This window comes from Oncorhynchus gorbuscha, linkage group LG06, assembly GCF_021184085.1.
Source record: "Oncorhynchus gorbuscha isolate QuinsamMale2020 ecotype Even-year linkage group LG06, OgorEven_v1.0, whole genome shotgun sequence".
NCBI lineage: Eukaryota > Metazoa > Chordata > Actinopteri > Salmoniformes > Salmonidae > Oncorhynchus > Oncorhynchus gorbuscha.
The window spans coordinates 39,564,094-39,590,883 of NC_060178.1; the positions used below are offsets into that span (position 1 = coordinate 39,564,094).

The following is a 26,790-nucleotide window of genomic DNA, read 5'->3' on the forward strand; positions in this document are numbered from 1 at the left end:
CCTTCATACAACTGGGCTCAACGGCCAAATAAGGTAGTAAACGTAATGTAGTACACATAATGTGTGAATACTATGGTTAACTCATTTAAAATCTGGTTTAACCGTATTGTTTCAGTTTCACGAATACACGGTCAGTTTTAATTAAATAAACATTTTTAGAATGTATCTCATTCTAATCGAGCCTTTGCTGATTCATGAAAAGAGGGAGAAGCGTGAGAATTTATACAATGAGGAAACAGTGTCGGTAAGACACGCCTGGTTTTACATATGCATGAGATTTCGAGAAACCCTTCTTGGTTGAGAAACAAAAGTTGCCTTGGAGCGATGAAAAAATAAGTCCGTGAAGAAGAGGGAAAAAAACACATCGCCAAGAAAAACCCTGTAACTTAGACATCACAAACGTTTGTATATAATGCGTCTGCAGAGATATGTAGACGGATCAATCTCGAGATAATGCAAGTTAGGCAAGTGGGTTGAAGTTTGACGGGGTAGTTGATAATCAAGCTCATATTTTTCTTTCTTCTGGAGTCACAAAGTTGGCATCGGTAGCCTAATTTACTTAAGGCGGGTGCGGAAGGCTTTTCACCTGACAAAAATGATGTGAGATAGACCGATAAACCGTTAGATTTTAACAATAATATATATATTTTTTACTGGGTTATGTAGCGACCTATGCATTTTAGGAGCAGTAATACGAAACTATTGGGGTTAGAGGCGACTTTTGTGGATCGTTTACAACACTGGGCCAGGCTAAAACTAAACTTTTCAATGTTACGAAATAGTATCAGAAAACGAACTATACATTTTATATTTGAGATATTGATAACCTATCGTAGGTAATTCAAGTTAAATATATTGGCGTAATACCGAGGTAAAAACCCAACTCTGCTACCTTCTCGGATTTTTCTATGAACTAACGTTACCTTGATAAAAGTAGTTCGCTCAATCGTGGGAGAAGTGGACTTTCATTTTCCCCCCTCATCTACCCTGCGGATTACTAAATTACACTTAGTCAATAGATCCTACCAGCTAGTCAGTTTTATCATTTCGTTTTTAGACAATTGTTGAAAGTATTTTACGAAACGAATCATGTCTGCTGAGGAGGAGAGATTCAAGCTGGTCGTCGTGGGCGGGGGCGGTGTGGGGAAAAGTGCCTTGACCATACAATTCATTCAGGTGAGAGAATCCCCCCAACTGTTTGGACATTGTCAACTGTGTGTTGTTTTGTTTGTCTTGAATTTGTCACATCTTCTGATGTGACTAGTATGTTGTAGTGGTCATTGAACTTTTGCATATTAACCCATATAGGCCAACCCACACAGTCTTGACCCATGCTCTCCTATCTTTTTCGCAGTCATACTTTGTATCGGATTATGACCCAACCATCGAGGACTCCTACACCAAAATATGCACAGTGGATGGGAAAGAGACACGATTAGACAGTAAGTCATACTGTAAGTTTATTTGCGTTCTTTGCTCCAAGAATAGAGGGAAAGCGTAAACTACTTGAGTCGGTGAGTGAGCAAGGCCAAATCTGTCTGTATGATTCACCAACATCTGCTCTGTTATGACTTGCAGTTGGCAGATGTTGATGCTCTAAGCCAAGGTGTAGTCTTTTCACTATGCCGTAACAAAAGTGTTTCTGTCCGTCTGTGTTCATATTCAAGGAAGATAACAATATGTAAGTGCACTATATGGCCTGTTGGCCCCTGTCGAGTCGGTTAACCCTGGGCATTTACATCTAAAAGGACCCATGAGGAGTTCATAGGAACATGTCAAATTGAGTGTCAAATGAAAGCGAAGTCTATATTATTATCTTTTAAATTAAGACATATATGTTTTTAACCATTTCCATCCTAAAAATGAGGAATAATCAAAGGCTTCGAATTCTGGTTGTACAGATGGAAAAGGGGTCTTAGACAACATCTACCAGATATTTTTTTTAAGGTATTATAAATACATCAAAACACAATGTTGAAGTAAAGACCCCTGCCAACTAATATGAACACTTATATTTAGTTACAGAGAAATTATTTGCCTTCTGTAAGTTTAAGAAACATTGCCTTGTCTTGTAATTCTGTTACCAGAAACGCATACATCTAAAATATTTTCTAAGGAGGATAATGAAAGTTCACATAAGTAACAAGCAAAGGTAGACCTAATAATTCGTTATAGGGGTTTTACTGATAACAAGTTTGTTTATGAATTATTAAGTGATTAAAACTTGTAATTCTGTTACCAAATCCGTAATGGAATTACCGAACAATCAGTAACGGAATTACTGCGATTGAATTGGCTAAAATGGGTAGTAGTAGTCATAGTAGTCACAAACCATTTACATTTGAGTCATTTAGCAGATGCTCTTACCCAGATCGACTTACATTAGTAAGTGAATACATTTTTGTACTTTTTCCCATACTGGTATTAAACCCACAACCCTGGCATTGCAAGCGCCATGCTCTACACGGAACATTTGGGTCCAATGTGGATCACCTGCTACTGTCCTCCCTTCAACTGGCATACTGTTATCTTCTGCTCATAACTGTTTTCTTTCTGTCGTCTGGTGGTCAAAGCAAGACTGTGAAAACTGTCTCGACAACCGCTCTCTCTTACTCGCCCTCTTTTTCTCTCGCTCTCTTTTTCTCTTTCTCTCTCTTTTTTCTTTCTCTCTCTTTTTCTCTCGCTCTCTTTTTTTCTTTCTCTCTCTTTTCTCTTTCTCTCTCTTTTTTTCTTTCTCTCTCTTTTCTCTTTCTCTCTCTTTTTTCTTTCTCTCTCTTTTTCTCTCGCTCTCTTTTTTCTTTCTCTCTCTTTTCTCTTTCTCTCTCTTTTTTTCTTTCTCTCTCTTTTCTCTTTCTCTCTCTTTTTTTCTTTCTCTCTCTTTTCTCTTTCTCTCTCTTTTTTTCTTTCTCTCTCTTTTCTCTTTCTCTCTCTTTTTTTTTCTCTCTCTTTTCTCTTTCTCTCTCTTTTTTTCTTTCTCTCTTTTTCTCTTTCTCTCTCTTTTTCTCTTTCTCTCTTTTTCTCTTTCTCTCTCTTTTTTCTTTCTCTCTCTTTTTCTCTTTCTCTCTCTTTTTCTCTTTCTCTCTCTTTTTTCTTTCTCTCTCTTTTTCTCTTTCTCTCTCTTTTCTCTTTCTCTCTTTTTTTTCTTTCTCTCTCTTTTCTCTTTCTCTCTCTTTTCTCTTTCTCTCTCTTTTCTCTTTCTCTCTCTTTTTTCTTTCTCTCTTTTTTAAAAATTTCTCTCTTTTTCTCCTTTCTGCCGCTCTCTTCTTTTAATCTCTCTCCAGTTAATGTCACCTCTCCCAACTCTTACTGATACCTACCATTACACCGAACCACCTACCCTCTTTCCATTTACTATAACAAGCATCCTCAACCACTGAGCATCAACCGACAACGGACCTCCATGGATGTTGAAAAGTAATTGAAATTTGGTCAATCCGCCCAATATCTACTGTGCTGAACTGTACTCTACTGTGCTCTATTGTAATGTCCAAACTTGAGAAACACCGACATCTATGATTGGTTCAGATTTGGTCTGGTCCGGACCAACCAAAACTGGTCTTGTTTGGAGGCAGAGCTCATTAGATTAATACCCAAATATGCAAAAGAAGGATATTGCATATTTCTAGCTTTTGTGTACTGGGATCGGTCCAGAGGGGTTGCGATCTATGCGGTAGCGAGGAGTGGTGTAAACAGATGACGAGTTGGCTTTGTAAGTTGCAAAAATCTAAACAATATATTTAATGTTCATCGAATTGCACTCGGCCGGTTCAAGAAGGGGAAACAAAATTCAGTGTGTCGCAGCGGGATAGTGCGTCTGTATTTCCGTGATGGATCTGTGGATGATGAAGTTTTTTATTTATTTTTATTTCGCCTTTATTTAACCAGGTAGGCAAGTTGAGAACAAGTTCTCATTTACAATTGCGACCTGGCCAAGATAAAGTAAAGCAGTTCGACACATACAACAACACAGAGTTACACATGGAGTAAAAAAAAAACAGTCACTAATAAAGAAGAAAAATAAGTCTATATACAATGTGAGCAAGTGAGGTGAGATAAGGGAGGTAAAGGCAAAAAAAAGGCCATGGTGGCGAAGTAAATACAATATAGCAAGTAAAACACTGGAATGATTGATTTGCAGTGGAAGAATGTGCAAAGTAGAAATAAAAATAATGGGGTGCAAAGGAGCAAAATAAATACAGTAGGGAAAGAGGTAGTTGTGGGCTATGTACAGGTGCAGTAATCTGTGAGCTGCTCTGACAGCTCGTGCTTAAAGCTAGTGAGAGAAAAGTGTTTCCAGTTTCAGAGATTTTTGTAGTTCGTTCCAGTCATTGGCAGCAGATAACTGGAAGGAGAGGCGGCCAAAGGAAGAATTGGGTTTGATGATGAATATGTAGAAGCGGCCAGCCAACGAGAGTTTACAGTCTAACCAGACACCTAGGTATGTGTAGTTGTCCACATATTCTAAGTCAGAGCCGTCCAGAGTAGTGATGTTAGACAGGCGGGCAGGTGCAGGCAGCGATCGGTTGAAGAGCATGCATTTAGTTTTTACTTATATTCAAGAGCAATTGGAGGCCACAGAAGGAGAGTTGTATGGCATTGAGCTCGCCTGGAGGGTTGTTAAGTGTCCAAAGAAGGTCCAGAAGTATACAGAATGGTGTCGTCTGCGTAGAGGTGGATCAGAGACTCTCCAGTAGCAAGAGCGACATCATTGATATATACAGAGAAGAGTCGGTCCAAGAATTGAACCCTGTGGCACCCCCATAGAGACTGCCAGAGGCCCGGACAACAGACCCTCCGATTTGAAACACTGAACTCTATCATTTGAGAAACCAAGGCTGTCTAGTCTGCCGATGAGGATGTGGTGATTGACAGAGTCGAAAGCCTTGGCCAGGTCAATGAATACGGCTGCACAGTGTTGTTTCTTATCGATGGTGGTTAAGATACCGTTTAGGTCCTTGAGCGTGACTATAAGGTGCACCCTGAAACCAGATTGCATAGCGGAGAAGATATGGTGGGATTCGAAATGGTCGGTAATCTGTTTGTTGACTTGGCTTTCAAAGACTTTAGGAAGGCAGGGTAGGATAGATATACAGTGGGGCAAAAAAGTATTTAGTTAGCCACCAATTGTGCAAGTTCTCCCACTTAAAAAGATGAGAGACCTGTAATATTCATCATAGATACACTTCTCCTATGACAGACAAAATGAGGAAAAAAAATCCAGAAAATCACATTGTAGGATTTTTAATGAATTAATTTGCAAATTATGGTGGAAAACAAGTATTTGGTCAATAACATAAGTTTATCTAAATACTTCGTTATATAGCCCTTGGCAATCACAGAGGTCAAACGTTTTCTGTAAGTCTTCACAAGGTTTTCACACACTGTTGCTGGTATTTTGGCCCATTCCTCCATGCAGATCTCCTCTAGAGCAGTGATGTTTTGGTGCTGTTGCTTGGCAACACTGACTTTCAACTCCCTCCAAAGATTTTCTATGGGGTTGAGATCTATAGACTGGCTAGACCACTCCAGGACCTTGAAATGCTTCTTACGAAGCCACTCCTTTGTTGCCCGGGCGGTGTGTTTGGGATCATTGTCATGCTGAAAGACCCAGCCACGTTTCATCTTCAATGCCCTTGCTGATGGTAGGCTTTGTTACTTTGGTCCCAGCTCTCTGCAGGTCATTCACTAGCCCCACCCTCCCCGTGTGGTTCTAGGATTTTTGCTCACCGTTCTTGTGATCATTTTGACCCCATGGGGTGAGATCTTGCGTGGAGCCCCAGATCGAGGGAGATTATCAGTGGTCTTGTATGTCTTCCATTTCCTAATAATTGCTCCCACGGTTGATTTCTTCAAACCAAGCTGCTTACCTATTGCAGATTCAGTCTTCCCAGCCTGGTGCAGGTCTACAATTTTGTTTCTGGTGTCCTTTGACAGCTCTTTAGTCTTGGCCATAGTGGAGTTTGGAGTGTGACTGTTTGAGGTCGTGGACAGGTATTTTATACTGATAACAAGTTCAAACAGGTGCCATTAATACAGGTAACAAGTGGAGGACAAAGGAGCCTCTTAAAGAAGAAGTTACAGGTCTATGAGAGCCAGATATCTTGTTTGTTTGTAGGTGACCAAATACTTATTTTCCACCATCATTTGCAAATAAATTCATAAAAAATCCTACAATGTTATTTTCTGGATTTCTTTTCTAATCTTGTCTGTTATAGTTGAAGTGTACCTATGCTGAAAATTACAGGCCTCTCTCATCTTTTTAAGTGGGAGAACATGCACAATTGGTGGCTGACTAAATACTTTTTTGCCCCACTGTAGGTCTGTAGCAGTTTGGGTCAAGAGTGTCCCCCCCCTTTGAAGAGGGGGATGACCGCAGCTGCTTTCCAATCTTTGGGAATCTCAGACGACACGGGGTTGAACAGGCTAGTAATAGGGGTGGCAACAATTTCGGCAGATCATTTTAAAAAGGAAGGGTCCAGATTGTCTAGCCCGGCTGATTTGTAGGGGTCCAGATTTTGCAGCTCTGTCAAGTTACAGAGTTGCAAGCACATTAACCATCTACATACCCTCCTGTTATTCTCTTTTTTTTTCTCGCCATCCAGGTGAGTGCGCATTATCAGTCACGAGGGGGAATTTTATTCCCAGCAGATAATATCTGAGGTAGTTGAGTGACAATTTTATAGCCAGCCCCTCTCGGTCAACCGTGGCATGTTTTATTTCCCTCCCTGAGAGCTTACTGCCCATCCCTGAGAGCTTACTGCTCATGTAGGCTATGGGGTGTTCGACCTTTCCCACTCCCTGGGAGAGGACCGCTCCGATACCGACATCAGAGGTATCCACCTGGACAATGAACTTCTCAGATAGAGTTCAGTGTGTCACATCGGAGGGCCTGTTGTCCGGACCTCTGGCAATCTCTATGGGGGTGCCACAGGGTTAAATTCTGAGTCCGACTCTTCTCTGTATATATCAATGATGTTGCTCTTGCTGCGGGTGATTATTTTACCCACCTCTATGCAGACGACACCATTCTGTATACATCTGGCCCTTCTTTGGAGACTGTGTTAACAAACCTCCAAACAAGCTTCAACACCATACAACACTCCTTCCGTGGCCTCCAACTGCTCTTAAATGCTAGTAAAACTAAATGCATGCTCTTCAACCAATAGCTGCCCGCCCGACTAGCATCTCTACTCTGGACGGTTCTGACTTAGAATATGTGGACAACTATAAATACCTAGGTGTCTGGCTAGACTGTAAACTCTCCTTCCAGACTCACATTAAGAATTTCCAGTCCAAAGTTAAATCTAGAATCGGCTCCCTAATTTGCAACAAAGCCTCCTTCACTCATGCTGCCAAACTTACCCTCGTAAAACAGATTATCCTACCGATCCTTGACTTCGGCGATGTCATTTACAAAATGGCTTCCAACACTACTCAGACTACATCCAATTTGCTATCACAGTGCTATCCGTTTTGTTACCAAAACCCCATATACTACCCACCACTGCGACCTGTATCCTCTCGTTGGCTGGTCCTCGCTACATATTCATCATCAAACCCACTGGCTCCAGGTCATCTATAAGTCTTTGCTAGGTATAGCTCCACCTTATCTCAGCTCACTGGTCACCATAGCAACGGCCACCCGTAGCACGCGCTCCAGCAGGTATATTTCACTGGTCATCACCAAAACCAACACCTCGTTTGTCCGCCTTTCCTTCCAGTTCTCTGCTGCCAATGACTGGAACAAATTGCAAAAATCATATAAGTTGGAGACTTATATCTCCCTCGCTAATGTTGTGTCAACTGTCAGAGCAGCTTGTCGATCGCTGCAGCTGTACACAGCCCATCTGTAAATAGCCCATCCAACCAACTCTTCCTCATCCCCGTTTTTGTCTTTCTACTCTTTTGCACACCAGTATTTTTACTTGCACATATATCACTCCAGTGTAAATTGCTAAATTGTAATTACTTTGCCACTATTGGCCTATTTTTTGCCTTACCTCAATTTGCACACACTGTATACAGATCTTTCTATTGTTATTGACTGTACAATTGTTTATTCCATGTGTAACTCTGTGTTGTTGTTTTTTGTCACACTGCTTTGCTTTATCTTGGCCAGGTCGCAGTTGTAAATGAGAACTTGTTCTCAACTGGCCTACCAGGTTAAATAAAGGTGAAATATATTTTTTTTAAGTCCCTGCCAAAATCTGGTGCTCTTAGCACTGGTTTTCCGCACAGAGCTTTCTAAAAGTTTAAGGAAGCCATCTTTGCTGCTTGAGTCCATCTCACATGTGTGGGGAGGTCTTTCTTGGTCAGGTCGGACAATGGAGTGGCTATAGAGACATAATTTGGTATAAAGCACCAGTAGTAACTTGTGATCTCAAAGAAGGATCACACCTGATTTTTATGCCTTGGCCACTCTTGGATAGCCTCCATTCTCTTTGTCTGGGGGTGTATGACATCACACCCAACAGTGTACCCCAGATATTCTACCTCACTTAACCCGAGCCTGCATTTCTTAGGGTTAGCTGTCAAGCCCGCTCTCCTTAGGCTTCCCAGCATGGCCCGTACCTGTTGTAGGTGCATCTCCCAGTCTTCGCTATGGATCATCACGTTGTCGATGTAAGTGGCCACGTAGGCTCGGTGGGGTCTGAGTAGCTGTCCATTAACAGCTGTGACGTGGTCTCGCTGTGAAACCCAACGGTAATTTCATGTAATGGAAAAGGCCGCCAGAGGCACCTGCATATAGCCTTTCGTGAGATCTAGCGTAGTTATGTAGCTTGCCTTTCCCAATCGCTCTATCACCACTGCTTTTAATCAGGGCAAGATGTCTGGCAACATGACTGAATACAAACAGTGCAGCTATTCCCTCCATAAGGCTATTAAACAAGCTAAGCGTCAGTACAGAGACAAAGTGGAATCTCAATTCAATGGCTCAGACACAAGAGGCATGTGGCAGGGTCTACAGTCAATCACGGACTACAAGATGAAATCCAGCCCAGTCACAGACCAGGATGTCTTGCTCCCAGGCAGACTAAATAACTTTTTTGCCCGCTTTGAGGACAATACAGTGCCACTGACACGGCCTGCAACGGAAACATGCGGTCTCTCCTTCACTGCAGCCGAGGTGAGTAAGACATTTAAACGTGTTAACCCTCACAAGGCTGCAGGCCCAGACGGCATCCCCAGCCGCGCCCTCAGAGCATGCGCAGACCAGCTGGCCGGTGTGTTTACGGACATATTCAATCAATCCCTATACCAGTCTGCTGTTCCCACATGCTTCAAGAGGGCCACCATTGTTCCTGTTCCCAAGAAAGCTAAGGTAACTGAGCTAAACGACTACCGCCCCGTAGCACTCACTTCCGTCATCATGAAGTGCTTTGAGAGACTAGTCAAGGACCATATCACCTCCACCCTACCTGACACCCTAGACCCACTCCAATTTGCTTACCGCCCAAATAGGTCCACAGACGATGCAATCTCAACCACACTGCACACTGCCCTAACCCACCTGGACAAGAGGAATACCTATGTGAGAATGCTGTTCATCGACTACAGCTCGGCATTCAACACCATAGTACCCTCCAAGCTCGTCATCAAGCTCGAGACCCTGGGTCTCGACCCCGCCCTGTGCAACTGGGTACTGGACTTCCTGACGGGCCGCCCCCAGGTGGTGAGGGTAGGCAACAACATCTCCTCCCCGCTGATCCTCAACACGGGGGCCCCACAGGGTGCGTTCTGAGCCCTCTCCTGTACTCCCTGTTCACCCACGACTGCGTGGCCACGCACGCCTCCAACTCAATCATCAAGTTTGCGGACGACACAACAGTGGTAGGCTTGATTACCAACAACGACGAGACGGCCTACAGGGAGGAGGTGAGGGCCCTCGGAGTGTGGTGTCAGGAAAATAACCTCACACTCAACGTCAACAAAACTAAGGAGATGATTGTGGACTTCAGGAAACAGCGGAGGGAACACCCCTCTATCCACATCGATGGAACAGTAGTGGAGAGGGTAGCTAGTTTTAAGTTCCTCGGCATACACATCACAGACAAACTGAATTGGTCCACTCACACTGACAGCATCGTGAAGAAGGCGCAGCAGCGCCTATTCAACCTCAGGAGGCTGAAGAAATTTGGCTTGTCACCAAAAGCACTCACAAACTTCTACAGATGCACAATCGAGAGCATCCTGGCGGGCTGTATCACCGCCTGGTACGGCAACTGCTCCGCCCTCAACCGTAAGGCTCTCCAGAGGGTAGTGAGGACTGCACAACGCATCACCGGGGGCAAACTACCTGCCCTCCAGGACACCTACACCACCCGTTGTTACAGGAAGGCCATAAAGATCATCAAGGACATCAACCACCCGAACCACTGCCTGTTCACCCCGCTATCATCCAGAAGGCGAGGTCAGTACAGGTGCATCAAAGCTGGGACCGAGAGACTGAAAAACAGCTTCTATCTCAAGGCCATCAGACTGTTAAACAGCCACCACTAACACTGAGTGGCTGCTGCCAACACACTGTCATTGACACTGACCCAACTCCAGCCATTTTAATAATGGGAATTGATGGGAAATGATGTAAATATATCACTAGCCACTTTAAACAATGCTACCTTATATAATGTTACTTACCCTACATTATTAATCTCATATGCATATGTATATACTGTACTCTACATCATCGACTGCATCCTTATGTAACACATGTATCACTAGCCACTTTAAGTATGCCACTTTGTTTACTTTGTCTATACACTCATCTCATATGTATATACTGTACTCGATACCATCTACTGTATGCTGCTCTGTACCATCACTCATTCATATATCCTTATGTACATGTTCCTTATCCCCTCACACTGTGTATAAGACAGTAGTTTTGGAATTGTTAGTTAGATTACTTGTTGGTTATCACTGCATTGTCGGAACTAGAAGCACAAGCATTTCGCTACACTCGCATTAACATCTGCTAACCATGTGTATGTGACAAATAACATTTGATTTGATTTATCAGCTCATCTACCCTGGGCATTGGGTTCAAATTTGGAGATGTCGTTCAGGCTTCGGAAGTCGTTACAGAATATCACCGTTACATCTGGCTTCGTAACCATGCACTGAGACGCTTCTAACTCCCCAACCCAGCATCTCTCTGACTATTTCTTTGTCCCGCAGCATGGATTCTGTAAGGCCTTAAGTTCACTCCTTTGCCTGGCTCTGTGTATAAATGATGCTGGATGAGATTTATATTCCCTTTGAGGGAAGAGAATACCTCCTGGTGTCGGACCACTAGGGCATGTAGGTCCTGCTCTTGCTGGTGTGTCAGTGACTTCACTACCCGCACCTCTAGTTGGGGTTGATCTTGTTGGACTGCGGGTTGGGAGCAGAACCTAATATCTTCATTTCTCTCATGGTACTCCTTCATAAGGTTGATGTGGTATAGCTGCTCAGGTTTTCTCCTACCTGGCTGCCTTACTTTGCAGTTTACAGGGGATACTCTTGCCATTACTTCCATTGCGGTAAGATCCAATGTACCTTATCTCCTACACAAGTCCAGGATCCCTCGGCACGGCCTCCCATTTAACAGTTAAAACAGGGAGAAGTCCATTGGCAACTGGGGTATCTCCCTAAGAGCAAACAATAAGTGAGGTAATACCATGTCCCAGTTCCTCCTGTGCCGTTCCACAACCACCTTTTATCATCGACTTTACAGTTTTATTCAAGCATTCTCATAAACCATCTGAGGATGAAATGTGCTTGAGTGTATCTGTTTAACCTGTTACAAGGCACACAAGTCTTTCATTATGCGGGACATAAACGGGGTCCCTGGTCGGTCAAAATAGAGGAGGGTATGTCGACTCGGGAGAATATCTGAAACAACTCTTTAGCAATACCTTTTAGTGGACATATTACGCAGTGGTATGGCTTTGGGGTAGCGTGTCAAAATCAATTACCACCGGTATACAGTGGCTTGCAAAAGTATTCACCTCCCTTGGCATTTTTCCTATTTTGTTGCCTTACAACCTGGAATTAAAATAGATTTTTGGGCGGTTTGCATTTTATTTACACAGTGCCTACCACTTTGAAGATGCAATTTTTTTTAAATTACGTAACAAACAAGAAATAAGACCAAAAACATTTTGAGAACTTGAACGTACATAACTATTCAACCCCCACCCCCCCAAAGTCAGTATTTTGTAGAGCCACCTTTTGCAACAATTACAGCTGCAAGTCTCTTGGGGTATGTCTCTATAAGCTTGGCACATCTAGCCACTGGGATTTTTTGCCCATTCTTCAAGGCAAAACTGCTCCAGCTCATTCAAGTTGGGTGGGTTCCAATGGTGTACAGCAATCTTTGTCATACCACAGATTCTCAATTGGATTGAGGTCTGGGCTTTGACTAGGCTATTCCAAGACATTTACATGTTTCCCCTTAAACCACTCGAGTGTTGCTTTAGCAGTATGCTTAGGGTCATTGTCCAGCTGGAAGGTGAACCTCCGTCCCAGTCTCAAATCTTTGGAGGACAAACTGGTTTTCTCAAGAATTACCCTGTATTTAGCGCCATCCTTCAATTCTGACCAGTTTCCCAGTCCCTGCCGATGGAAAAACATCCCCACAGCATGATGCTGCCACCACCATGCTTCACTGTGGGCATGGTGTTTTCTGGGTGATTTGCGCCAGACTTAGGGTTTTCCTTGATGGCCAGAAAGCTACATTTTAGTCTCATCTGACCAGAGTACCATCTTCCATATGTTTGGAGAGTCTCCCATATGCCTTTTGGCGAACACCAAACATCTTTGCTTGTTTTTTTTCTTTAAGCAATGGCTTTTTTCTGGCCACTCTTCCGCAAAGTGTGTATGGCTTAAAGTGGTCCTGTGGACAGATACTCCAATCTCCGCTGTGGAGCTTTGCAGCTCCTTCAGGGTTATCTTTGGTCTCTTTGTTGCCTCTGATTTAATGGCCTCCTTGCCTGCTCTGTGAGTTTTAGCGGGCGGCCCTCTCTTGGCAGGTTTGTTGTGGTGCCATATTCTTTCAATTTAAAATAATGGATTTAATGGTGCTCCGTGGGATGTTCAATGTTTCTGATATAGTTTTACAACTCAACCCTGATCTGTTCTTCTCCAACTTTGTCCCTGACCTGTTTGGAGAGCTCATTGGTCTTCATGGTGCCCCTTGCTTAGTGGTGTTGCAGACTCCGGGGCCTTTCAGAACAGGTGTGTGTGTATATATAACTGAGATCATGTGACACTTAGATTGCACACAGGTTAATTTTATTTAACTAATTATGTGACTTCTGAAGGTAATTGGTTGCACCAGATCTTATTTTGTGGCTTCATAGCAAAGGGGGTGAATACATATGCACGTACCACTTAACATTTTTAATTTGATTTTTACATTTTTTTTCTTTTTTACTTTTTTTTCATTTCACTTCAACAATTTTTAATATTTTGTATGGCCATTACATTAAATCTAAATAAATTTAAATTACAGGTTGTAATTGCAACAAAATAGGAAAACCACCAAGGGGGATGGTGGTGCAAGGCACTGTATATTCGTGCTCCCTGGCTGATTTGGGAATAGGACCTACCAGATCCATGGATGAGTGGGTTTCTGTAATTTGCTGCGGAGGCATTATGTTTGGCACTTGTCACTTGACTTGCAGTACTTCTTTACTATCACTTGTAATGTGGGGCCAGTAGAATCTACTCATGATGTGCTCTTTAGTTTTGTCTACTGCCAAGTGACCTCTCAACACATGCGCCAGGTACCGTACCATGTCTCTATATGCTCTAGGCCCCTTCTCTTAACCACCAGTACTGTAAGCCCTTTATGCAGTAATAAGGGTGATTGATGTTCTCCATGTGCTTCCCATCCATCACCTTCACTCTGTGTTGCGCCGAGACCAGGTCTGGGTCCTGCAGCTGTGTGGTGCTAAACTGTCCTGTCAACTCATCAGATAAATTAACGTCTTGGCTGTATATTCTCACTGGGGCCCGTGCGGGCCCTTGGTCTCCTCCGCTCTCCGTTGTGAGATCTGAGCATGTATCCTCCGGTCTTTTCTTGAAACAGCTGCCTGTGCCTCTGATCTTGAATTTCATTTTCTTCCTCCCCTGCTCTTGATCTGGGTGACTTCTCCCTGGAGTGCTAGTGGGGCATATCGGTTGCGTGCCTTTTGGGGATGTGTTTTCTCTTAGTGTGCCAGTGACTGCTTTGCATTGCTTACACGCACTGGTGCGGTCTTGGGGCTGCTCTGTTTAATCCGCCACAAACTCTCGAACAAATTAGTCTCTCCCTAGCAGTACTGTTAATTGGTTCACAACCCCCACCTTCATAGTGCACTTGCCGCGTGGAGTAACTAACGTAACCTGCGCCCCTGTGTCCCCATGGATACAGGAGACTGACATCTGTTCCTGACATAAATCTCCCTCCTGTACTATGTGTGACCGAACTAGGGTAATCTTACATCGCTTCTGCATCCTCTCCTTGGACTTTTAATACAGGGGCTCCCTCTATGGTCCAACACTGCGGGGATAGATTACATGGATGTGCACCCCTTGAACCGGAGGAAGGCTCAGTGGGCACCAGACACACCGTCTCCCTCCAACCCCTGGTCAGCCATATTAGTTGATACATTTGGGCTCTTGCTGACAGCACTGACTCATTGCTATCGAAGGTCAACTCGTGGAAACGCTTGGCCTGTGGATTCAGACAGCACCGGGATAAGATTTTGGCTTTTAGTTCCCTGCATCTGCAGGATCCAGGTTGAAATTACGCAGCCTGCACACACCCAGAAAGAAAGGGGGCCAGCATCCCTGCCCACCGCTCTGGGGCCCATAGTTCTCTTACTGCTGACCTCTTGAATGATAGCAGATAGGCCTCTATTATTTGAATCACTTACGCAAGCAGTAGTGTAAAGTACTTCTTATGGGCAGGTGGGACGGTAGAGTTCACCTGGCCAACATCCAGTGAAATTGCAGAGAGCAAAATTCAAACTACAGTATTATAAATATTTAACTTTCATAAAATCACAAGTGTAATACATCAAAATAAAGCTTAACTTCTTGTTAATCCAGCCATTGTCAGATTTCAAAAACGCTTTACGGCGAAAGCAAACCATGTGATTATCTGAGGACAGCTCCCTGCATACAAACACATGAAAAACATATTTCAACCAGGCAGGTGTGACACAAGTCCAAATATATCACAAAATAGTGATATAAAAAATGCCTTACCTTTGATCTTCTTCTGTTGGCACTCCAAAAGGTCCCAGTTACATCACAAATGGCTCATTCTTCCAAAAACCAGCCTGAAACTCTTTCTAAAGACTGTTGACATCTAGTGGAAGCCCTTGGAACTGCAATCTGGGAAGACTTGGCCTTATAATAAAAGTGATAGCCATTGAAAATAGTGGGAGGGGAGGGGGGGGGTTGTCCTCGGAGTTTCGCCTGCCATATCAGTTCTGTTACACTCAGACATAATTTTAACGGTTTTCTATCCAAATCTGGCAGATTCACAAAACATGAATGCCTCGTTTGTAAATTATGTCCAACCCTCGGACATGATTTACAAACGAGGCATTCATGTTCAGTGAATCTGCCAGATCAGAGGCAGTAGAGATGACCAAGGGTGTTCTCATGATAAGTGTGTGAATTTGAACATTCCTCCTTTCCTGCTAAGCATTCAAAATGTAACAAGTACTTTTCAAAAATTGTGCTGTCTGGTTTGCTTAAGGAATTTGAAATTATTTATTCTTTCACTTTTTATACTTAAGTATATTTAAAACCAAATACTTTTAGATTTTTACTCAAGTAGTATTTTACTGGGTGACTTTTACCTTAATAGAAAATGACTCCAGTATCTTTACTTTTACTCAAGTATGACAATTGGGTACTTTTTCCACCACTGCACGCAAGCTCTTCCTCTTTTAAGCTGTTCTTTGTCTTTTGTCTCTGTCCTCTTCTGTCGTTTTATCCTCTTTGTTCTATATTTGTCCCCCACACCTCTGAATGGTTCAGGATACATCACCATGAAGAGAATGATATTCATATCCATAATTATGCATTCCTGCATAGTACAGATCAGGGGTGTAAATCCACTTCACTCACCTACTGTTATTCAATGACCAAAATATTTTATTTTAAACTCAAGGTGTCCTGTCATAACTGACACCCCATTCTTTCAGCAGACATCTTTGAATCTTAATTCGGAGCAGATATTTAACCGTTTTTGGAAAATGTGGTCTCATAAAATCAGTTTATCATAATTATTTTTTAGAAACTTTGCATCTGCTCAAGTTCTATCAGTAAATGTGTTTTTGTGTGCATAGAGTTGTATGGTTTGAACTTTTAAATCAATGTTTTTTGTTTTGCATACATTTTAAAGTGAAAATCTGAGCTGAAGCATAATTCCTACTGACACAAAAGGAGGGTGTTGTGTTTGTCAGTGAGCCTTCCTTGCACCCCTCCTGCATTTGTTACTATGTTGCATCGACAGTGCATTCGGAAAGTATTCAGATCACCTGACTTTTTCCACATTTTGTTATTAAAGCCTTGTTCTAAAATTCATGCAATTATTTTTTCTCATCTTTAATTATTTTATTTTTTATTTCACCTTTATTTAACCAGGTAGGCAAGTTGAGACAAGTTCTCATTTACAATTGCATCCTGGCCAAGATAAAGCAAAAGTAAATAGCAAGTAAAACACTGGAATGGTAGATTTGCAGTGGAAGAATGTGCAACGTACAAATAAAAATAATGGGGTGCAAAGGAGAAAAATAAATACAGTAGGGGAAGAGGTAGTTCTTCGGGCTAAAACACAATTCCCCATAATGACAAAGCAAAAAGAGGTTTTAGCAATTTTTTCAATTGCATAATAAAAAATTAAAGCTTATTTACATAAGTATTCAGACCCTTTGCTATGAGACTCAAGAGTGATCGCCGTCATCCTGTTTCCATTGGTCATCCTTAAGATGTTTCTTCAACTTGTTTTGGAGTCTACCTGTGGTAAATTCAGTTGATTGGACATGATTTGGTGAGGCACACACCTGTCTATTTAAGGTCCCGCAGTTGACAGTGCAAGTCAGAGCAGAAACCAAGCCATGAGGTTGAAGGAATTTTAGAGAGCGCTCCGAGACAGGATTGTGTTGAGGCACAGGTCTGGGTAAGAGTACCAAAAAATCTCTGCAGCTTTGAAGGTCCCCATGAATACAGTGGCCTCCATCATTCGAAGAAATTTGGAACCACCAAGACTCTTCCCGGCCAAACTGAGCAACTGGGGGTGAAGGGCCTTGGTCAGGGAGGTGACCAAGAACACAATGGTCAGGGATGGGGGGAGTTTAATTTTAGAATACGGCTGTACCATAACAAAAGGTCAAGGGGTCTGAATACTGTCCGAATGCACAGTATGTCACTATACATATTTATCCCTGTGTACGTACATCTGAATCTCTCTCTCTCTCTCTCTCTGTGTGTCTGTCAGTCTTGGACACAGCAGGTCAAGAGGAGTTCGGGGCAATGAGGGAGCAGTACATGCGCTCAGGAGAAGGCTTCTTGCTGGTGTTCGCTCTGAATGACACTGGAAGGTAAGAATCGTCTGGGTGAATGCATCCACCCAGACAATCTCGAGTCATAGGCAAGCTGTAGATTCAAAACAGTATTCCCAACTACACAACATACTATGAAGTCCTCAGAGCTAAAGCATTTGTCAGGGCCACAGTACTCAAGGTTTCAGGAAGGCAACATTACTGTATGCAATTAGGGATGCATATTTTGGTAAATTTAGCTGCCAACTAACTGACCCTCATTAACCAGTCCAATGAAGGGTAAAAAAAAATTCTGAACATTAAAATAACCAACAGAAAATACTATCAGAGATAATAATATAATGATGAGATGCTTATGTTTCCGCTCTAACAATGGGAGTCGTCCCAAGGCAGGAAAGCAGGCGACAATCTTAGGTCCAAAATAAGCCCATAGAAACATGTTGGACAGTATTTTGGACAGATTTTGGCGCCTTGCCTCTTCCTCTCTGATACTATGCATGCATATGCATACAAGGACCGGACATTTTTCATGAATAGCTTATGGCAAATGGGAGGCTCGCTTTACGAGTTGAGATTGAGAAATAAAAATAGCTCCTTTTTAGTCATGGCCACAAGGTTTTAACATGCGGTTGCATTTAGAATTGTTGTTTGTTGTGCAATGAGTGGGCTTACAAATGCAGGTTTCACTCCAGTAGCCTACAGGTTTTGAGGAGCTACTCTCACGCTGTCTGGTAGGCTATTCCTCTCTGTAAACTAGGCTCTCTGTATGCTGTGCACATGTGATACATTTGATTTATGACGACTATTGAAAATACACATGCGGCAATTTTAATGTAAAAAAATTATGCAAAGTAACCTATAGACCCAGGTTCCCCAAAACGTGTGGCCCAAATGTGGCCTGTGGGTGGTTTTATTTGCCCCCACCCCCCAGTTTTCTGAGCAATAAATACATTTGGATTTTCATTGTTGGACATAAGACTATATAAACACCAGGATATCGGCTCCAAGTGAGTTTTTTTTTATTTGGAAATATATTCCTATGCATTATAGAGATGTGATCATATTCAAATAATAATCTTTACAAATAAATGATTGGATTTATATTGCACTTTTCTACCAGCTGAGGTACTCAAAGCACTTTTATATAGTCAAGGGAAGACTCCCCTCACCCACCTCAGTGATGCACAGCGACCACTACACATCAGGTGGAGAGGTGGGGAGTGATGTATGCGATTAGGAATGAAGGGGATGATTAAGTGGCCATGATGGAATGTAGCCAGGTAGAACATTTTGCCATGACAACGGGGTGAACACCCCTACTCTTACAATAAGCGCCAAGGGATTTTGAATAACCACAGAGTCAGGACACGCGTTTAACGTCCCATCCAAAAGACAGCACCCTACGCAGGGCAATGTTCCCAAATGTAATCAAGGTCTGAAATTATTATTTTAGTCAAAATGTATATCTGTTCTTGTCGTACTATTTACAGTCTAACTTTTAAAAATTATGTTCTGTCCCTCCGACCGTCTGTTCAAGAAAAATTGGCCAGCGGCTGAATCTAGTTGATGATCCCTGTATAGACCAATAAGCATGACTGGTCAAATACATTTTTGGCTGCTAACCGATTTAACGGTTAACCGTTAACATCCCTATTTGCGATGCAAACGCAGCACACTCATGATCATTTATTCATTCCTTGAGGTGTTGAGGCATTCAAGCCATGGTCAGTATTACACTTAGTCTATACTGTGTGTTCTGGTTTTGGCCGTGCAACACTAATCAAACAGTGCTACAGTAACTAGGGGAAGTGAGACTTGTTATAGGCGTTCACCTCTCATAAGTGTCGCATTCATGACATGGTGTCAAATACAGGCAGCGTAATGAGCTACTGTAGTAGTTCTCTCTGAATTGAAAGGTGGATGGGTGCAATTGCACCTTAACAGAGTTCATGTGTGCCGTTAGTTTAGATTAGTTGTGAAGCTCCTATGAATTGCAACAAACCCTTGCCCTCTTATGGGCTGTAGAATGGGTCCTAAAGGTGCACTGCAGAAGTTCTGTCTCCATGCGGCGACGAGTCTAAGTACAAACACAACATTCTAAGAACATATGTAGAGCTTAGCCTAATATAACAATTGTCTGTATTTATTTATGAACTGTACCATTCCCCCCAGACTTGACTCCTGCCAGGTCACACAGGATGCCTGGCTTGATTTGGCAGGGTTCGATAGATGTCCTTTGTGTCCTGGTAGGACACAGGCTACCCCTCCCTCTTCTAGTGTTTGTTGTCACTGTGCTGTCATCTGTGTACATTTTAAAATAAGAGTATACAATTCAACAAACAAAAAATAAGTTGGATTTATGCAAATGAATATGCCTCTGTTTTAGGGGGTATATATACTTGTTGTTTTTTACAGTAAATGTAATTAATGGATTGCACCTTTAAGGACAAAGCACTTGTGATCAGTTCCTAATGTGTTCTCGTTTTGATCACTTTCCTTCCCTTTTTTCAGTTACAATGAGATCCACAAGTTCCACACCCAGATACTGAGAGTGAAGGACCGGGATGACTTCCCCATGGTGCTGGTGGGGAACAAGGCTGACCTGGACCAGTCGAGAGTGGTACTGGTCTTCATTGTTAAAAGAGATCTTCTGCTAGCTTTAATGCCAATTTAGATCCTACTGGTTCAAAATCTCAGGCCTTGAAAATACGTTTGAGTTGCCAACAGGTGGCTACAAGTGTTTCTTTGGCTAGATCTAATAGCAACTTCTTAATCTTACACAGTTTAATGGAATGAGGAAATGAAACTCGCCTGGCGAGCAGCTCGCTTTTAATCTGAGTGTATGTACCTCTCTCTCTGTACTGCCCGTAGATCTCCAGAGAGGAGGCCCAGGGCTTTGCCAGAGAGAACAGGATCCATTACATGGAGGCCTCGGCTAAGAACCGCTACAACGTAGACGAAGCCTTCCTGGAGGTGGTGCGCGCTATAAGGTAATGTCACAACGTTAACAGCTAGCTGCAAGGTAGGCTGTTTTAAATATTTTATTATGTTGCAGAAAGCTGTAAGGTACTTTTTAATAGGTCATCATGTTTATAGCTAGATGATTAGAAGAGTTGGTGACTAGAGGTAAAGTTGAGGGACAGATGTTGTGGTGTCCATTATAGCCTGCTCCTGAGTCGAAGCATCCAATGCTCTTTCCCTCACTCTCTCTATCTCTTTCATTCTCTTTTTTTTAAACACAGAAAGTTTCAGGAGACTGAGAGTCCCCCTCTACCTGCAAACCACACAGGAAAACGGAAGAGCGATGGCTGCCCCTGCACCCTCCTTTAACTGTCCCCTCCCCTGGCATAGCACTGTTGTCACAGAGACCAAAACCTCCTCACCTCACCACTGATGCAAGTCTTATCTGACTTACCTGGAGGGAAATGGGAAAATTGGGCAGGGGGGGGGGAAATATACACTTGGAAATGCAAAAAAACCTGTTTGGTGAATGGGGCAGGGATGTGTGTGTGTGGGAGAGCTTGCTTACGTCAATGGTGGGCAAAGTGGTGTTACACATTTTTATGGTTTCATTCACACATAGAAATTAGCATCTTCAAACTTTTTTTTCCTATACTTTTTGTATTTACGGTTTTGTTATTTCATTATTGAGTAAGGATGTAAAGGGAGGCCTTGAGCTAGATGAGAAGAGAGCAAGAGATGAGTCCACAGCCTGAAGAAAGAGTGAGAGAGGAGGGATGGTAAGGGGGAGATCTCACAGATACTGTGTTTTAGGTGGCCTCCTACATTGGGTCAACCTGATGTAAGTCACTGGTTTGACATTGCTGGAAGGAATGGGATCATTTAGAAACTAGAGGGTGCTGTTATTCATACCTACAACAGAAAAGGAAGGGAGCCCAGTTAAACTGACTAGATAAATTGGATTTTTGAAAAACCGCATGGAAACGAGTGAGATAAAGAATAAGCAGAATGAGAGTGGAAACAAATGTTTGAAACACTGGTATTTTTTCACGGTGTAGTATCCATGACCACATAATATATATTTTTTGCACAACTTCAACTTACGGACTGGTAGGCAAAAGTAGTTTGACACTAAAATACTATTGTTTATTTTAAAATTATTGGGTGGAAGTTTAGGCGTGTCCAGGTACTTTTTGTCTGCATACAGGTGTAGGCCTGCTTTTTAAGTCATTTTTATTGTAATGCTGTTTGCAATTTTTTTGTCACACTGCTTACCAGCCATGTACATCAAGGAGTTCGTTTTTGAACTGTATTAAATGAATGAGTCAAAGCTAATGAAGATCCGTTGAAATGCTGCAGACAAGGCATCATTCCTATCAACCAAAATACTTGTGGGTACAACAATGACAACAAATGCAGTGTATTTATAATTTTGGTGTTATGTAAAGTTCAATAGTATACAGGGTTAACTGAATTAACAACAGAGGCAGAATGTAATATGGAATTTTCTTAAATTTGCGGTATGGCCTCGTCTCCGGGGAGGGCTCCTCAGAGCCAGATGCTGATGACGGGTAGCCCTACACTGGGCAGCTGGCATCGGAAACCAACCCCGCTGCCCGTTATTATAACTGGGGGAGGGGATGGTTGTCGACAACTGTTGATGAGAAAGTGAGAGAACATGGGTAAGTTGACACATAAATACATCGTAAGATTGCCCATTGGTTGCGAGAGAGGACGGTGCTAATTAAAAGTGAGCTCAAACTGAACAGCAGGCATGAGGAATGTGCATTATTGTGCCGTGCTTATGAGTTATAAGGTAAATAATGAATTACATTCCGGGCGTGGCTAATAGGAAAGAGAAGGCCGCTATGCTGATGATAATACGTTCGTATTCATTCCCATTTGTGAAATAGAACCCTGTTGATGTAGGATCAACGTTTGTCCCCCATTTGTTCTTTACCTAATTCTAGAATAATGCATTGACTCTGTGTTTATTACTGTAGTCTAATAAGCCACAACATACAACTGTACTTAAGTCTGTTCTTTGTAATAATTTTTAACAGCAAAGAGCAGTTTGTATTTGTATACCAATGAATCTCAAACTATATCTAACTTGCATCCTGTAATCTGCCATCTGCCATGTGTATTTTGTACTGAAATAAACCAAATACTTTTTTTTACACATTACACTTTTTATATGTTATTACCTAAATCTAGTTATTTTGCTCAGAATGTGTCAGAATGAAATAGGGCAGCTGGTTTATCTGGACAACCCCAACTTTTTCTACTTGACTATTTATCTTCAACAGCATTGGTGAACACTTACTGATAGGAAAGAAGTAGCAAATCTCAGTTTGGCCCGAGGTCAAATGTGATTTTTTTAAAAAATGGAACTTCTGATGAATGCAATGAGAAAAGGAGCATGTAAATGTACAGATAAGTAAAAAGGACTGTTTTGAATTGGGATTGTGACAATTCAATGTACTCAAGCATGCACTTATCTGATGTTCATTCTCAAAAATATTATGGATGGTAGGTGGCCTGTGTGGTAATAGCCGGCATGGGTTCGAATCCGTCTCACTGCCCTGTGTTTCGCCCTCCCCATCTTTCCAACACTGTTCTATTGCTTCAATAAAAGCTAAAAAAATATGTAAAGTTTAAAAAATACCTTTAACCCTAGTGTAGTGTTCAGGTCTGTGGAACCCATTTTCAATGTTTACTAAAAGACAAATTATACAATTAATAATTTTTTCAACCTGAGACTCATTGGACTTGGCTCATTTTCTGTGAACATGTAAAATAACACATTTTCATTGAGTCTGTCATGCACTGCACCCCCACCCCCCCTGCACATTTATATTACATATGTGGTGTTTGAGTCCACTGGACCTGAGTGTAATACAAGTGTGTGTGTGTAGGTGAAAACAAGTAATACATAAACAAGGTTTGCTGTGTGCCTTCACTCTGCCTTGCTCCTCCTTGAGCCTGCTGTTTCAACATAGCACCAAGAACCTGTCTCCTGCTGTCTCTCTTTACCCTTTTGTAGTGTGTAAAACTACACAATGTCTTGTGGGAACCTGAACAATGTTATTACATTACATTATTTTGATACATTGTAAAAAAGTAAGTATTTCCCACACTCTACCCCAACCAGGTGCAAATGGGAGGAGGGGCACAACAAATAGCTTTGCATGTGTAGCTCCTTGTCACAATCGATCAGTATGGCAAGAATGATCTCTGCTCAGGGGGCCCTTAAAATTATTTTCGCAGAGAGAGAAGCTAGTGTGGAAGGAGTTTTCCGAAATATGAGGATAATGTTTCTGTCTATTCAGAGTCTGACAGTGAGTTGGAAGGAGAGGATGAGATTGACCCTCAGCATTCCCCAGGACCAGCCCATCAGCAACCAGCTCATCAGCCTGCAGGAGGAGAAATATGTATGTTAAAAAATGTTGTGAAATTGAATGGTCTTCTTGGCCAAGGAATGAGCCACCCGCATGGCTGCCAATGTGATAAGGATGCAACCAGGGCCGACGCGGATGGCGGTTACTCATGTGCAGGACATAGTCTTATTTTGAACTGTTCATTCCAGACTCCATCCACAAAATCATTCTGGACTGCACTAATTTGGAGGGAAAAGTGGATTTTTGGAGAGGGATGGAAGGAGAGGGACCATTTACATGCATACTTTGGGGTTCTTATTCTTGCTAGTGTTTTCAGATCCAATGGGGAATCCCTGTGAGATGCAGAAGCTGGCAGATAACTTTTCCGTGCAACAATGTCTCTTGAAAACTTCCACATTATTTTCAGGATTATCTTCTTCGATAACTGAGACACCAGACCAGCTTGGCGGCAGAGAGACAAGCCAGCTGTAATCAGGTCAGTGTGGGACAAGTGGGTGTACCGCCTTCCCCTGAAGAACCAAGGGTTGTCCTGGACATGACACAGGCTCTGTGACCACAACATCACATGCAATAACTTTTTTACTTCGCACAATCTGGGACAGGAGCTCCTCAAGAGGAATCTGACGATGGTAGGAACAGTATGCAAAAACAAGCCAGAGCTCCCACCTCAGCTCTTGAATACATGGAACAGGCCTATCAATTCCTCTAAGTTTGTGTTCACGGCCGACACTTCCCTAGTGTCCTACTTGCCAAAGAAAGGCAAAAATGTGGTACTCATGAGTACCCTGCATAGGGATGGGAGAATCTGTAGCCAGAAACATCAGAAATGTGTCTAACTGATTACAATGCCACAAAAGTACGGAGGGACCATTTAGACAAGTTAGTGACTGGCCACAGCTGCAAAAGAAGAACCCTACGCTGGGCACTTCTCATATTCTTCAACATCTTGGCATTTGTCATCTGGATGGCGTTGAACCCAGATTGGAACAGAGGGAAGCTCCAGAGGAGAAGGGTCTTTCTCGAGGAGCTGGACAAGACCTCAAATCCATAGGAGGCGACATATCTCAAGGACCACAGCTTCTGCAGTCATTGTGAGGAGGATTCAGGGGGAGGATGCTGGTGTACCATCTGCCCGACCCACAGAACCAACAACTTCAATACCGGAAGTAAGTGTGAGTGATGTTGCATGTGTGTGTGTCTGACTCTCCTACCTTGGCCTGCTGTAACTATCTGAGTGAGTGAGTGAAAACTCTGAAACTTTTAAACTCGGACAAAACAGAGATGCTTGTTCTAGGTCCCAAGAAACAAAGAGATCTTCTGTTGAATCTGACAATTAATCTTAATGGTTGTACAGTCGTCTCAAATAAAACTGTGAAGGACCTCAGCGTTACTCTGGACCCTGATCTCTCTTTTGAAGAACATATCAAGACCATTTCAAGGACAGCTTTTTTCCATCTACGTAACATTGCAAAAATCAGAAACTTTCTGTCCAAAAATGATGCAGAAAAATTAATCCATGCTTTTGTCACTTCTAGATTAGACTACTGCAATGCTCTACTTTCCGGCTACCCGGATAAAGCACTAAATAAACTTCAATTAGTGCTAAATACGGCTGCTAGAATCCTGACTCAAACCAAAAAATTTGATCATATTACTCCAGTGCTAGCCTCCCTACACTGGCTTCCTGTCAAAGCAAGGGCTGATTTCAAGGTTTTACTGCTAACCTACAAAGCATTACATGGGCTTGCTCCTACCTATCTCTCTGATTTGGTCCTGCCGTACATACCTACACGTACGCTACGGTCACAAGACGCAGGCCTCCTAATTGTCCCTAGAATTTCTAAGCAAACAGCTGGAGGCAGGGCTTTCTCCTATAGAGCTCCATTTTTATGGAACGGTCTGCCTACCCATGTCAGAGATGCAAACTCGGTCTCAACATTTAAGTCAGTGGATCATAGGATTGAGTGTAGTCTGGCCCAGGAGTGGGAAGGTGAACGGAAAGGCTCTGGAGCAACGAACCGCCCTTGCTGTCTCTGCCTGGCCGGTTCCCCTCTTTCCACTGGGATTCTCTGCCTCTAACCCTATTACAGGGCATGAGTCACTGGCTTACTGGGGCTCTCTCATACCGTCCCTGGGAGGGGTGCGTCACCTGAGTGGGTTGAGTCACTGATTTGGTCATCCTGTCTGGGTTGGCGCCCCCCTTGGGTTGTGCCGTAGCGGAGATCTTTGTGGGCTATACTCAGCCTTGTCTCAGGATGGTAAGTTGGTGGTTGAAGATATCCCTCTAGTGGTGTGGGGGCTGTGCTTTGGCAAAGTGGGTGGGGTTATATCCTTCCTGTTTGGCCCTGTCCGGGGGTGTCCTCGGATAGGGCCACAGTGTCTCTTGACCCCTCCTGTCTCAGCCTCCAGTATTTATGCTGCAGTAGTAGGACTAGGGTCAGTTTGTTAAATCTGGAGTACTTCTCCTGCCCTATTCGGTGTCCTGTGTGAATTTAAGTGTGCTCTCTCTAATTCTCTCTTTCTCTCTTTCTTTCTCTCTCTCGGAGGACCTGAGCCCTAGGACCATGACTCAGGACTACCTGACATGATGACTCCTTGATGTCCCCAGTCCACCTGGCCGTGCTGCTGCTCCAGTTTCAACTGTTCTGCCTTATTATTATTCGACCATGCTGGTCATTTATGAACATTTGAACATCTTGGCCATGTTCTGTTATAATCTCCACCCGGCACGGCCAGAAGAGGACTGGCCACCCCACATAGCCTGGTTCCTCTCTAGGTTTCTTCCTAGGTTTTGGCCTTTATAAGGAGTTTTTCCAAGCCACCGTGCTTCTACACCTGCATTGCTTGCTGTTTGGGGTTTTAGGCTGGGTTTCTGTACAGCA

The 26,790-nt window shown here is 42.9% G+C and overlaps 1 protein-coding gene across 1 annotated transcript; it reads left to right on the top strand.

Moving 5' to 3' along the window:
• The first annotated feature begins 277 nt into the window (after window positions 1–277).
• Window positions 278–22,694, top strand: LOC124037933 (ras-related protein R-Ras-like). The gene is made up of 6 exons (XM_046353215.1): window positions 278–1,176; window positions 1,355–1,442; window positions 17,483–17,585; window positions 20,058–20,166; window positions 20,418–20,536; window positions 20,789–22,694. Exons 1-6 carry the CDS (start codon window positions 1,090–1,092, stop codon window positions 20,874–20,876), a joined length of 594 nt encoding a protein of 197 aa, XP_046209171.1. The 5' UTR covers window positions 278–1,089; the 3' UTR covers window positions 20,877–22,694.
• Window positions 22,695–26,790: the final 4,096 nt, after the last annotated feature.